The sequence below is a fragment of the Capricornis sumatraensis genome, chromosome 2, assembly GCF_032405125.1.
Source record: "Capricornis sumatraensis isolate serow.1 chromosome 2, serow.2, whole genome shotgun sequence".
Lineage (NCBI taxonomy): Eukaryota > Metazoa > Chordata > Mammalia > Artiodactyla > Bovidae > Capricornis > Capricornis sumatraensis.
In genome coordinates, this window is record NC_091070.1 from 158,641,052 (window position 1) to 158,655,764 (window position 14,713).

At 36.0% G+C, this 14,713-nt stretch overlaps 1 protein-coding gene across 1 annotated transcript in view; it reads left to right on the plus strand.

Moving 5' to 3' along the window:
• COL24A1 (collagen type XXIV alpha 1 chain) overlaps nucleotides 1–14,713 on the plus strand; it is a 378,135-nt gene that overhangs the window by 340,225 nt on the left and 23,197 nt on the right. Inside the window, exons 51-52 of the mRNA XM_068961180.1 lie at nucleotides 2,789–2,842; nucleotides 7,732–7,767. Coding sequence (XP_068817281.1) covers nucleotides 2,789–2,842; nucleotides 7,732–7,767 — 90 coding nt within the window. The remainder of the gene's footprint in view (nucleotides 1–2,788; nucleotides 2,843–7,731; nucleotides 7,768–14,713) is intronic.

Here is a 14,713-nt window from a genome sequence, read left to right on the forward strand (position 1 = left end):
TACTTTAAAAATAGAAATTCCTTAGAGTACATGCAAAGAGGTTCTCAACCTCTGTTAGTTCATATATTAGTTTGAGTGAAAGACCCTGCAGACCACCCATGCTTCTTGGTTCTTACTTAAAAAAAAAAAAAGGAATTAATATGACTACTGGATAATGTATTTATTAACTTACACCAGAAACAAAAACATAAAGTGATTTCATGTTATAAGCATTAATATGACCAGGAACTAGAGACCACCCTCATGCACTACCTGGAGGAGACTTGTCTGTGACCTGAATTCTTCAGACAACACTCTGAAGAATGGTTCCCAATCGCTCTGCTCAGGGGTGGGTATCCCTAGAGAGTGATGAGGAATTAATTAAAGAGTTGGAAAGATCAGGGCTCAGAAGAACTCCAATTAGCTGTTTAGAGCCTGAAATTGTAAACTGTAAAGAACATAAATATTAATAGCAGAGATAAGTCACCAGCAGTTATTGGTTATTGTTTTGTTTGCTTGCTTTCTTAGTTTTGTTTTTATTAACCACACTCTCCTAACTGATGAGATGATCTATAAAACTATAGAGAAAGAAAGGTGAAAAAAAAATGAAGCATTGGTTTGAATGTAGTAGTAGCTCCTCTATGGCTAATGCAGGGAGCTTCTTTACTGTCTGAGCCACCAGGGAAACCCCTCTATGACTAATAGCAGCTGCTAAAGCAGGGGTGGGGAGAGTTGAGAAGAGGAAGGTGAGCAGTTCAGACATAGGAGGACTGAATCTTGAAGAACTTAACAACTGAAAAACACTGTCTTTTGCAAATATTAAATGAAAAGCCAATTTTAGAAACCGTACACCCCTTCCCTAACTGTTCCAATAAATTGTTTTCCATAATACAAAGAGCAGTGTTGTCATGGGAAATGTTTATTTACAGACCCCTCTCAACATTTCTCCAGGTGCAAATAAGTTCTCAGGTAATTAAATATTTTATTGATATTGTCAAAGAGAAGTTGGCTGCTTGCCTAGCCTCTCTCCTAAGCACTGTGTCTCTGTAAGCCAGGATCTAAGCCTATACTGCTTTGCAGTTCCAGAAATCTTATCAGCTCTAAAATAATAAAGTTTTGGTAACCAGCTCACAAGTAAATTATAATTGTAAATATTCCTTTATTAAGTCATTATAGAGACAAGTGAAAAGCCTTGCTAGATTAATATTTAGCAAAAAACTATTATGTACAAAATACTGATATTCAGTTTATGTCCTTATATCGTTTATTCCTTATAAAAATCCCATGAGAGAAGCTATTATCTCTACTTTTCTGATAAGGAAACTAAATCTCCACAAGGTAATTCGCTGAAAGCCATATATGGCTAGTATGTAAAGGAGTCATTATTTGAATCCACATCTGATTGACTGAATAATATGTTAGAGGTTGCTTGCTAGTTGCATGATTGGAAAGTAGAATGACTATTAAGTGACCTAGTGCCTAGTTCTTGCTCAATAACCAATATTTGGTGGTTAAATTAAGGTAGGAAATCTAGATTAATTCTTATCCATTTCAAAGTTATGTTTAGGTAGTTAATACCATAGCACCTCATCTTTTGAACACATTTAGATAAAAATAAACAGTATTTTGCTCTTTGCTCTACTCTTTCTAGAGTTTATGTATACCTCTGAATTTTTAAAAAATAAATCATTGTTTCAGATAGATCATGGTCAAATTTATTCGATTAAAGCTTTACTGACTTTTTTTTTCAGTAATAAGCCAGTATCGAGGATATATTTGATTAGGTTAAGAAATCAAGCCTCTTGATTGTAAATCTTGGAGATTTGTGTACCATCTTATAAAAGTATCACTTAAATGTGATAAATGTTTAAATGTGATGTGATTACATTTTAAATGTGATTTCATTACATTTACTTTTTAGAGTATCAGATAATTTCTGTCATTCTAAGCCAACATAACGTTAAAGTTTTTATCAGTAGACTGCATAGCATTATAATTACCTCCATTGACAGTATTTTCTATACCTTGGCAGGAAAAAGAGATGGACAAAGAGAAAGCCTGTTAGATATTCACATTTATATATTCCAGGTCAAGTGGAGCTAGAAACACTGAAATTTGCAGCCATTGGGAGTGGGAATAGGGGTTGAGGAAAAATAGCTAAAGTATTTGTATTCATTAAGAAATGATAGGCTCCATCTTTGGGAGGAATTAACTAGACATACAGCTTATTCAAAGTTATCTTCATAATCCAGTAGCAGCTTACACTTTCAAACTTGTTTTTCACATTTAATTCTTACAATGGCCCTGTGAATTAGGCATTCTTATTTCTGACGAAGGAATCAGAAGTTTAATTGGGCATAAGGATGCCCTATGGTCCTTTCCCATAATTTCTGTCAGTTCCACTCAAACAATTGCTCCTTCAACATCTGTAAATAAATTTATTTAAAATTATATACATGACCTTCTGTACTCTTTTTCTTAAAGTAATTGCATTTGTTATGCAATGACATACATATAAAATGGGATCATTGAAACTATCACCAAATAAAAATTGTAATACTGATTTACCAGTTTGTTAGAAATTATAGGTTAATTCTCCTCATGGAAAATTATAATAATATACAGAATTTAATCAGATCAAAATTACTATGATTTCTGCTAACACCATAAGATTTTGTAATAAAAACTGGAATTATGTGGACATGGACAATTTTGCTATTGTGCAAGACATTTTCTAGAATTTTTCTGAAATACTGGGAATGAAACTGACTTGTTTTCTTTTCTTTTCTTTTTTTTTTTATCTCAACAGGGAAACACTGGCCCCTTTGGCAGAGAAGGTATAATAGGTCCAACAGGTAGAACTGTAAGTTCGTTGCAATAAAGGTCTTTTTTTTTTTTTCCATTTTCTTTTTTTTTTTTTTTCCTTTAATTTAATTCTATTCTAGAGTAATCCACAAGGAATCACTCTGGGTATTTGAGAAGCAAGGGCAAAAATGTACATTTTCATCTAGAAAGTTCTTCCTGAGAATTTAGAGATCAAATGTAATGAAGAAGATACATATAGTGAGGTAGGCACTTAAAACTAATTGAGAAAGGAAAATAGAACTGGGTAGGGGAGGAGGGGTTGAGCATCATAATCAGGAAAGCAATAAAAAGAATTTATTTTCTGAAAGAGAAAGCATAAGAAAAGATAGACAGACAGCCAAGATTTGAGTCTTTAAAAGCACTCACTCTTATAACAGAAAGAAATAGTTGGCGGAAATAACAGAAAACCCAGAAAAGCACAAGATTAAGGTCAGTTTCCAGAAAGGAGTAGCTAACAGTGATCTTTAAGAGGATAAATTGCAGGAGAAGATGGAGTACAGCTTGCACTGAGGAAGGAAGTAAATCAAAGTATGTGATAATAACTTTTCTCAAATTCTTAAGCAGAGTTTGGAGCATGTATGGTTATTTGCATTCAAGACAGGAGTAAAGAGATGAAGTTTATGAAGGTTCACTTAGTTATTTAAGATGAAACAGGTAGTAAATAGCATAGATAATATTTCTTACTTCAAGAGCAGTGCTCTTTCTACTCCATTCAAGCAATGTCTGGAGAGGAAATTGAGACAGTTAATATATGCCATTGCCTTAGGGAATCTTGCTATGAAATAAAATAGGAAAATAAGACAGTGAATGGTGAGGTAGTCATGGGAGGGTTTTGCAACACTAAATAGTGTAAATATACAAGAGGAAAATTGAGACTTGGAAAGGAAATATTCATTCTCTGCAAGGAATCAATATTTTGAACCATTTGAAAGTGTGGTATATAGAGAGACCAGAGTTTAAAAATATAAAACAGAATCCTTCAAATATTGTCAGTATTCTTATTGATAAATTTAGAGAAGAATTCACCACCAAGTTATTGGCTTTTCGATTTTTAAAAAAATGAAATGTGTAACTCACTATTTCTTTAGATTTGCAGCATTTACCACTCAGAGCTATACAGTCTAAGTGGGACGTTGTTAAGTGGGAGAATTCTCATATTTCAGTGGGTGGTTCTTCTGCAAGCTAAGGAACACATACTGTTCTGATTATGGAATGATTGTTCTCTTCCATCAAAAATGTGAAGTATTAATTGGTCAAGGAAAATATGATAAAGAAGTGGCTCTATTAAAATATCTTACTGTGTTTTGTTTATAGATAGTTCTTAAAGGCCCTTACAATGTTCAGCATGCACATCAAATTTTTTCCATCTTCTATTTTTTCTATTCTCAGAAGAAACTTATAAGGAAAGTTCATTATGAAAGAATAAGCATTTGAGAATGGTCAAAATACATAGTGGAAAAATATAGTGGTGGGGGATGGGACTTGCTCTTCCAAATAAGAAAACATTATTTCAAAGTCTTTGTAAATGAAACTATGTGCTAGTACAAACAATAGATCATTGTAGCAGTTTAGAGCCCAGAATTAGATCTCAGACTACATGGGAATTTAATTATAAGGAAAATGGTATATCAGTATGATTTGGGCTGCAAGTAATAGGAACCCTGAATCAAACCGCCTTTAACAATAAGGAAACTTATATCTTACTATGGGAATCTCAGAGTTAGGAAGGGCTTCAGATTTGGTGTATTTGGTGACTTAATCTTGTTATCTGAGACTATTTCCATATCTCTATTCTACCATTCTAAATGTTATCTTCATAATTAGGTTTAGGGCAAATGACCACAATATCTCAGTTATCACATCTAGATATAATCATCCAAAGTGAAAAAGTGACCTATATCCCTGTCTTGGGAAAAATAAAACTTGTCTAGAAGTCTCCCTTTTTTTTTTCATGTCTTTTGATCAGCCACACACCCATTCCTACCCCAGAGATAGGCAAGGAGGACAGAGTTCCTTTTAGTCTTACTACTGCTGTAAGAAATTGGAACCCTATTGCACTCAATTTTTCAAAAATCTCTGATGAACATTTTTAGGAAAGAAAAGAAACAATTAAAAATCTTAGAAAAAGTAGGAAGCTAAAGTATAGCTTAAGGATTGAGGAGACCTTTATTTGTTGTTCAGTGACTAAGTTGTGTCCCACTCTTGTGACCCCATGAACTGAAGCACAACAGGCTTCCCTGTCCTTCACTATCTCCTGGAGTTTGCTCAAACTCATGTCCACCGAGTCAGTGATGCTATCTAACTTCTCAACGTCTGCCACTTCATCTGAAAACTATGAAAGAACAGAAAACATATTTGAATACTTTAAATTTTTTAAATTTTGTATGGGAAAAGATTCCATAAATAAAACTAATACAATTGGGAAAAAGTAATTGCAAAGCAAACAATGTATAATGGGTTAATATATAAGCTTTATAAATTGGTATAAAAAAGAAAACTTAGAGAAATGAACAAATCAAAAGGTCAGTAACTATCTGAAAAGGTACTCTCCTAACTTTTAGTCAGAGAAACATAAATTGAAGTAATAATGAGATATGGCATCTAACCTCTCAGAAAAGGCTGCAGGGAGAGTAGTATTTTTGTTAGAAATGTGAATTACAGCCTTTATGAAAAGATATTTGTTAAAATAAATGTACATATATGTGAAGACCAAGAAGTTCCCCTTTGAGGAATTTGTCCCATAGAGATAAAAGTACTCAATACACTAAGGAAAATTAACAAAGAGGTGTTTTTTCTTTGTTTTGTTTTGCTTTTCCCCCACAACACCATTTTTACTGGGGGGAAAAAAAGTATGAAATAACATGAATGCTCATCTGTAGAAGAATGGTTGAGTAAACTGTGATCTAGCCACTTTGTGGAATATTATGAAACTATTAGAATTTATATCTAGTTTGGCTGACTGTTGTTTCATGATGTATTATTTAGCATGAAATGTATCATACATAAAAGAGTATATGATATCAGCATTATAAAATATGACCAATCACTCCATCCACATATAAACACATTTGTCAATATTTGATTAGAAAAAAATATAGATATATACCAAGTCAATACTTGATTAGAAGTGGGAGAGAGTGTAAAAAGAAGTTCTGTAAAGCTAGCTTAAAAATCAGCTTTTTAAAGTTGCTCATGTTTAGTCGCTAAGTCATGTCCAACTCTTTGCGACCCTATGAACTGTAGCCCACTAGACTCCTCTATCTATGGAATTCTTCAGGCAAGAATACTGGAGTGGTTTTGTTGCCATTTCCTTCTCCAGAGGATCTTCTTGACCCAAGGACTGAACCTGGTTCACCTGCTTGGCAAGATGATTCTTTACCACTGAGCCACCAGAGAAGCCCCCTTTAAAATTTAATACCTAGTTTAAAATGAATTAAATACAAGATAGGAAACACAAAATAAGTAATATAAATTGTGATTAGATAACGATATGGTATTTTTAGCCTGCAGGATTAACAAAAAGTAATAGTACATTAGAGCATGTGTCAGAAAAAAAAAAAAAATACATACACTCCTGTATATTGCAAGTATAAGTGCAATTTCAAATGAACTTTCTGGAGGACAATTTTTATAAAAAAAATTTTAAGAGTACCAGAATATTCATCACAGTGTTGTCTATCATGACAAAAATTTAAAAAAGAAATATATAATAGGCAATTTATTTAAAATATTATTATATGGTTTTCAGTTCAGTTCAGTTCAGTTGCTCAGTCATGTCCAACTCTTTGCGACCCCATGAATCGCAGCACGCCAGGCCTCCCAGTCCATCACCAACTCCCGGAGTTCACTCAAAGTCACGCCCGTCGAGTCAGTGATACCATCCAGCCATCTCATCCTCTGTCGTCCCCTTCTCCTCCTGCCCCCAATCCCTCCCAGCATCAGAGTCTTTTCCAATGAGTCAACTCTTCTCATGAGGTGGCCAAAGTACTACTGGTAAACATTATAGTTATGTGGGAATTGTGGGTTGATACAGAAAAGCATTAATATTTTGAGGGTGCATATTCATGTTACAGAAAACATGAATAGTATTATTTCATTTTCTAATTAAAAAATACATAACAATTTCCACAAGGATGAACATGAAAATAGTAACAGAAATAACAGTAGTTCCAGCAACAGCACTCATGTGCACATGGAACATTTACTGAAATAAACCATATTTTAGACCATAAAACAAATTTTATTACACTTAAAAGAATAGAAGCCATATAAGGTATGTTCTCTGGCCATAATGGAATTAAACTAAGAATTAGTAAACTAGAAAGATAATAAGAAAAGCACCAAACACTTGAAAATTAAGCATCACACTTATAAACAGTTCATGGACTCAAGTGTCTCAGAGAAAGTTAGAAAATATTTTGAACTCAATGAAAGTATATACAACATTTCAAAATCTGTAGGATGTAGCTCAGAAGGAGGATTTAAAAAAAGAGGATAGAAGAGAAGGAGGAAACCACTCTGGAAGCAAGGTTTTAAAAGGCTGAGGGAAATAGATATTAGAAGAAATTAATTTGTTAATTTCCTTTTTAAATTATTTTGCATTTGATTATCAGATCAGCTGCTTTAACTTAATTGAAAGAATGAGTAGCATAACATCTCACTTTAAGGTAAAACTAGGAATAGCAAAACATATGATGAATCAATACAGTGTATTTGTTTTTGTTTTGCTTCGCTTAACATAAGAAAATAAAACTAGAATTTGTGTAAATTTAGCTAAACAAGTCTTGCTAGATAGGGAAAAGAAAAAGCCCATTAATTATCATGTTCTGTATACAGCCTCAAGTACATTTGATAAAAAATAAACTAACGTTTTCTTTTGTCTTTCAGGGACCCAGAGGTGAAAAAGGCTTTAGAGGTGAAACTGTAAGTTTATCTAAATATGTGGTTATAGTATCACTTTGTCACTAAGTTTTAAGCTCCATGAAAGCAAGGACTTCTTTTGACTTTTTCATTATTCTCTCTCTGATACTTGTGGAGTGAAGATAAAATTATAATTTTCAGGAAGTAGAGCTAACCTGTATTGTGTATTGCAGTGAAACTTGGCAAGCCCTAATGTTTAAGAACCTGCCAGTCACATTCTTTCCAAATCACTGTGTGAAATGGAATATATGCCTTGTCACGCATCAGGAGAGGAGGTGTAAGCTTTCTACACTGGTGCCAGAACAGGAGGACTGTTGAGTCACTTTAGATATATGCCGCTAGACTCAGCCAGAACCCTAGAGGGCTGCAAAGCAGAAGCAGCTCATTAGTTGTATTGTACTGGAATTCCATAACCGTCTGACAGGAAAACCCAAACAGACTTTTTGTTCAACCCAATATATTTCAGCCACCTGAAAACAACGGTGAGAGCAAAAGGTACACAGCATTTTCACACTAGGTGACTTACACTGGCACTGTTGCCGACTTTTTTAGGATGTCAGTTCTTCCAAGTTAAAGACAATACTTTGCAAAGGGGCCACTTTTACAGCAGAACTTATTAAAGCAGCGGCATAAACAGAGGACAGGCATGGAGTGAAGTAAGGGGTATTGAAACCAAGTACAGAAGGCACATAGGAATAAACTGGAAGATAGCAGTAAAGCCTTGCTTATAAGGTAATGAGATTATATAGTGACAGCTGAGATTTTTTGTTTTTCACCATAGGGGTATGCTTGGGGCTCAGACTAAGCAAACTGTAGTTATATTAGTTTGCTGGAAAATGGAACTTATGTGATTTTTAGATAGCTGAAGAATTCTCAAAGGGCATTAAAATAGATGTATTTAATTTGTCCCTCCTATTTTCTCAGCAGACTTACTGTAGCAGGAAGCAAGGGTGTTCGTACACAGTAAAGCTATATATGCCAGGAGCAGTGGAAAGGAGAAAGAAAAAGCAAGGAGGCTTGACAGAGACAGGCCATTTTCCATACCTGCCTCCAACCGCCTCCCTGATCTATCCTCTCCTATTACTGTGGTTACAGCATAAGCTCTGTCAAGAGTAGGACTCCTCGAGGACCTATGACAGTGATTGTCATTGGCATTTCATGTGCAAAAAAATTCAGTGGCTCTGACGGATTACCATATATATATAGTCCAAATTCAATGGACTATGCCTGAAATTGCTGATTGCACTAATAGAGATATGGCATCTAGAATAAAGCAGATAATGATACCAGTCATTCCCAAAGAGGAACATGGACAAAATTAAAGCACACTCAGAGAAGGATTTTCTCAGATCAGTGATGTAACTAGGAGCCCAGTCATTCCCTGTCCTTGTTCTTTTTGCTCTCTCTTCACTTCCTAAGTTTTGCACCTGCTTTGTCTTGCCCAATTCTTTACCCCTGTAGTTCCTACTCATCTTCAGGTTGCAGTTTAATTTGCTGAAGGTAGATTTGCTGATTTTAGCCTCACCCAGTTGCCACCCATGGACATAAAGCTAGTCCCCAGGACCTAGTGCAATGCCTGGCAACTGTTCCTTACTTAAATGTTCTCTCATCAGAGAGGCTCTTCCAGACCAACCCTATGTAAAACAGCAATGCCTCTACCTGCCTGAGATTCCTTATCTTTCCTTAACCTGTTGCCTTAAAACCTGACATACTGCATATCTATTTCATTTTCTGCTTATTGCATTTCCCCACCCTAGAATACAGATGAGGGGAGACACAATATTTGAATTTTAAATATTTGAAAGGAAGAAAGAATATATATAATGAGTAACTCTAGAGGATAAAATTTAAATGATTTATTCATTGAATTTTCAATGTCTGTGTTTAGCTCTCTGAGAGACAGTGAGTTCCCTGAGAGCATGAAATGTATTTGATACCATCTAATTCCCAATGTGTCATAATACCCAGCACATAATTATCACAAGACAGATATAGATTGACTGAATGAATGGAATGCTGGAGTGAATTTCATCTCAGTATAATATTGAGCTGCTTTAAGACAAGAGAGTTTTGTGAAATAGTGAGTGTGTCACAAGCGGTCTAGTGACTCTCTCTCTGAGTTTCCTGCACTGGTATTCCTGCACTGAGTAGGGAATTAGAATATGTACCTTTAAACTCCTTCCAGCTCTCAGTTTACAATTCTAACAAAAAGAAAATTAATAAGCCCATCATACAGCACATGTTAGTTCCAGTCAGATCAGATTTCTATTTAGAATCCTTCCACTTCATTCTTCATCACTGGCACCCTTTTTTTTTTTTCATTTCATATATGACATTGTACATGTTTCAATGCCATTCACCCAAATCATCCCACCCTCTCCCTCTCCCACAGAGTCCAAAAGACTGTTCACTACATCTGTGTCTCTTTTGCTGTCTCGCATACAGGGTTATCGTTACCATCTTTCTAAATTCCATATATATGCGTTAGTATACTGTATTGGTGTTTTTCTTTCTGGCTTACTCCACTGTGTATAATAAGCTCCAGTTTCATCCACCTCATTAGAACTGATTCAAATGTATTCTTTTTAATGGCTGAGTGATAATCCATTGTGTATATGTACCACAGCTTTCTTATCCATTCATCTGCTGATGGACATCTAGGTTGCTTCCATGTCCTGGCTATTATAAATAGTGCTATGATGAACATTGGGGTACACATGTCTCTTTCAATTTTGGTTTCCTCGGTGTGTATGCCCAGCAGTGGGATTGCTGGGTCATAAGGCAGTTCTATTTCCAGTTTTTTAAGGAATCTCCACACTGTTCTCCATAGTGGCTGTACTAGTTTGCATTGCCACCAACAGTGTAAGAGGGTTCCCTTTTCTCCACACCCTCTCCAGCATTTATTGCTTGTAGACTTTTGGATCACAGCCATTCTGACTGGCGTGAAATGGTACCTCATTGTGGTTTTGATTTGCATTTCTCTGATAATGAGTGATGTTGAGCATCTTTTCATGTGTTTGTTAACCATCTGTATGTCTTCTTTGGAGAAATGTCTGTTTAGTTCTTTGGCCCATTTTTTGATTGGGTCGTTTATTTTTCTGGAATTGAGCTGCAGGAGTTGCTTGTATATTTTTGAGATTAATTCTTAGTTGCTTCATTTGCTATTATTTTCTCCCATTCTGAAGGCTGTTTTTTTTTACCTTGCTTACAGTTTCCTTTGTTGTGCAGAAGCTTTTAAGTTTAATTAGGTCCCATTTGTTTAATTTTGCTTTTATTTCCAATATTCTGGGAGGTGGGTCACAGAGGATCCTGCTGTGATCCTGTCGGAGAGTGTTCTGCCTGTGTTCTCCTCTAGGAGTTTTATAGTTTCTGGTCTTCCATTGAGATCTTTGATCCATTTCAAGTTTATTTTCATCACTGGCACCCTTGTCCACATCTCCTTAGAGTCCCCCCTGGACTCCTGGCTTCTTTCCGCTCCCTCCACTTTTCTTCATTTTAATACATTCTCTACATAGAAGTTAGAGTGATAACATTGAAGCATAAATCAGACTATATCAGTTCCCTCTTTGAAACCTCCTTGGTACTCTTCCTTGTACTAGAATAAATCTAAATTCCTCACTGTGGCCTACAGTGCCCTGCGTGGACTAGACCCTACTTGCCTCTCCCAGCTCAAGATGCACCACTTTCTCCTTACCAGTTCCACTGACCTTATCTCTCTTCTTTGGAACATGGTTGCTTTTTATCTAGAGAATTCTTTCACCTGCTCTTTAAATGACTGGTTCTTATCTCACTATTCAGGTCTGTGCTCAAATATCCTCTTAGGGAAGCCTTCCATGGCCATGTGGCCTTGTTACTCCTGGTCATTCTCTTTCACAATTTTCCTGTTTTGTTTTATTGATAGCAGTTAGTGCTATTTGAAATTATTCATTTTCTATCTCCTCTGCTAGAATATGAACTTCTTGAGAGCAGAGAACTTTGATACACTGGTTATCAGTGTCTGGAATAAAACCTACCACATAGCAGATAGCGTTTGAGAAATGAACTGATAAATAAATAAATGCTATTCTCTAAAATTAAAAAGTTAACAAGTACTTCCAGGTCTAGCTGGTTAAAGTAACATTTCCTGAATTAACATACTTCTTATATCTTTTGCTCTGTGGGTTATCATGCATGTGTCTGTGCTAAGTCGCTTCAGTCATGTCCACTCTTTTCCATCCTCTGAACTGGAGCCTAGCAGGCTCCTTTGTCCATGGGATTCTCCATGCAAGAATACTGGAGTGGGCTGCCACGTCCTCCTCCAGGGGCTCTTCCCGACCCAGGGATCGAACCACGTGTCCTGCACTGGCAGGCAGATTCTTTACCCCTAGCACCACCTGGGAAGCCTGTGGTTACCATAGTTCTCCCCAGAAACAGTATAAACTCAGTCCCAAAGTGGGGGACACAGTGACACAGTGTAGGTAGCAAAATTAGCTGCTGAAAAATAGGGTTAATTAGCACATTAGAATTGTTAGTTTATTCTATTTTCATTGTTGAATAAACTGGTATTAAATATCTTTTCATCACCTCTTTTCCTTTGATTCCATTATGATTTAAGGAGCTTTATAGAAATAATCTTTTAATTCCTAGAGACCATCTGCAATTAACTTAATACATAAAACCTTTACTTAAACCCTTTTCTGCTTTCATCCTATGGAAAAGCTTAGTTACATTTCTTATACTCTCCTTAGGACTTTTTCAGTATATGCTATAGGTTTGTTTTCTTAAAGGGAATGGTTTAAATAATTGACTTTCTAAAGATTCCTAATGAGCTACTGTGTTTCAGAATGTAATACCATTGAGGGGGTCAGCCAGAAATAATACTAGTACGTGGAGCATTTGGGGAAAGAATTTCATTAACCAAGACCTATTTTATTGGGACAAATATGACACTCTTTGTACAAAGATCAGAATCACAACAGTCTATTGGTTTTATAAATCTTATTTTTAGTTAAGCTGGCATAAGAATTTATAAAGCTATGCTGTTCTTACCAAGTCTTGTACCAAGACCAAATCATGATTCAGTGCCTGAAAAAAGAGGTGGGGAGCTCATTACACAACATATGAAAAGTATACCTGTTAGTGTGAATTTGAATTTCCTAGTTAGGAAGCTTTATATCTTCTACAGTTTAACACTGTTAACTATAGTAATGATCCCAAATAAGTCCTTCACCACTAAGAGAACTATTTCTGTATTCCTTTACATGAAAGACTTACTTTTCTATTCTATATTTGTCTTATGTCTCTTTCCCCGTGGACTATTTTAAAATAAGTCCCTGGATTCATAAATACATGCTAAACTGAGTCAGAGTTTGATGACATCCTGAGAAAACTCCCTAGTCGGTAGCGCTACAATTCCCCCCTCTCCCTCTGCTTCAGAACTATCATGTTAATAGCAAATTAATCTTGAAAGCTTACAAAAATCTCTTGATTTTCATGAGAGCCTCAACCACATTTAGAACATGATTGAGTAAAATTTGATAAGTAAATAATGCAAAGAAGATTGCTGGAAATATTGGGATAAATTATTTTAAAAGTTTAACTCATACTAGAAATAATATACTAGTGTTAGTCATCCGAATCTGAAACATTTGACTTAAAGCCACAGAAGCGGAAAAAAATGAAAAGCATCCAGCATGAATTTTTAGATTAGCTGCTTCATTTTCATATTGTATTGTTTAATGAAAATTAGTAAAATGTAGGAGAGTTTCTGCCGGGGTCCAGCCCCGGTGGATCCAGGGAATTCGAAGGGTGGATGGAGTCGGCGAGGAAAACTTATTTATTTATTAATATAAGATTAGATTAGGAAGAAATAGTATAGTAAGAAAATTAAGTGGAGAGAAGAGGCTGATTAACTTGGGTTACGTGGAAAACCAATAAAGTTCCAGACAAGGAGCTTGCACCATCTACGTTAGGCTGCCGGCGCCCGTTTGAATATCGGAGAGTGCCCCGCCTTGGGCTCTCTCTCTTACGGATCTTAAAAGCCGGACAACTAAGTAGACATAGTGAGCCTCCACGTCCCAGATGGGAATTCAGCCTGAAATTAGAGTAAAGAGGAGACACGGGGGAAACCAGTCCAGCGACTGGCTCTCCTTCTATTGTCCTTCAAGGCCTTTTATACTTTTGATTATACATAGAGATCAATGGGTAATACAAAATTATGTAGCGTTCGCAGCCCAGACTCTTTCTGTATATCTTTTTGTATACAAAAGGTCTCAGGTGATTTACATTATCTTCTGGCCAAGAGGCTTGTTAACACTTTTTGGCTCTCTTCCTTAATGAATGTTAATTTCATTTCCCCTGAAGTGTTTTTCTTTAATCTGCATCTCCTTAAAGCATTAAAGTTACATCTCTATAGAACAAAGGTGCAGTGGGTTATAACAAAGAAGGTACTTAACTCAAAGATCTAATGTTGCTAATACCAGGTCTACTACTTGTTTTTCTATATACCAACTATATCTAAAAATAAAGGATATGAAAATTTGGCAGCAAGTATTGGCTCAACAAATGAACTTTTAATCAGTCCTAATGATTTTGACTCCTTGGAAGCCCCTACATTCCTAGGATGTTTTAAGCTTCCTGTGCCTCCTGTGGTCAGGAGGCCTCAAACAATCACATACGAAGCTGTAGGAGTCCTGCAGGCAGGCTAAAAAGCCATCAGAGGGGTTTTTGGATTGAAACACCCTTTCAAATGCAGAAGACAAAAGCCCTGAATTGACTTTTTCCAGAGAATGTCAGAAGAGTGGAAAAGCAGGCAGATTCTTATTTTTGGCGGGGGGGTGGATGCTCAGGAAATTCCAGGGGGAAAACCTGAGGTCTGATTAGCCTTGCCATCAGCCTTGCCACATGACCTTGTCACAGGTGGAATTCCTCACGCTGGCTCCCGGCAAGTTTCATTAACACTTTTTCAAAT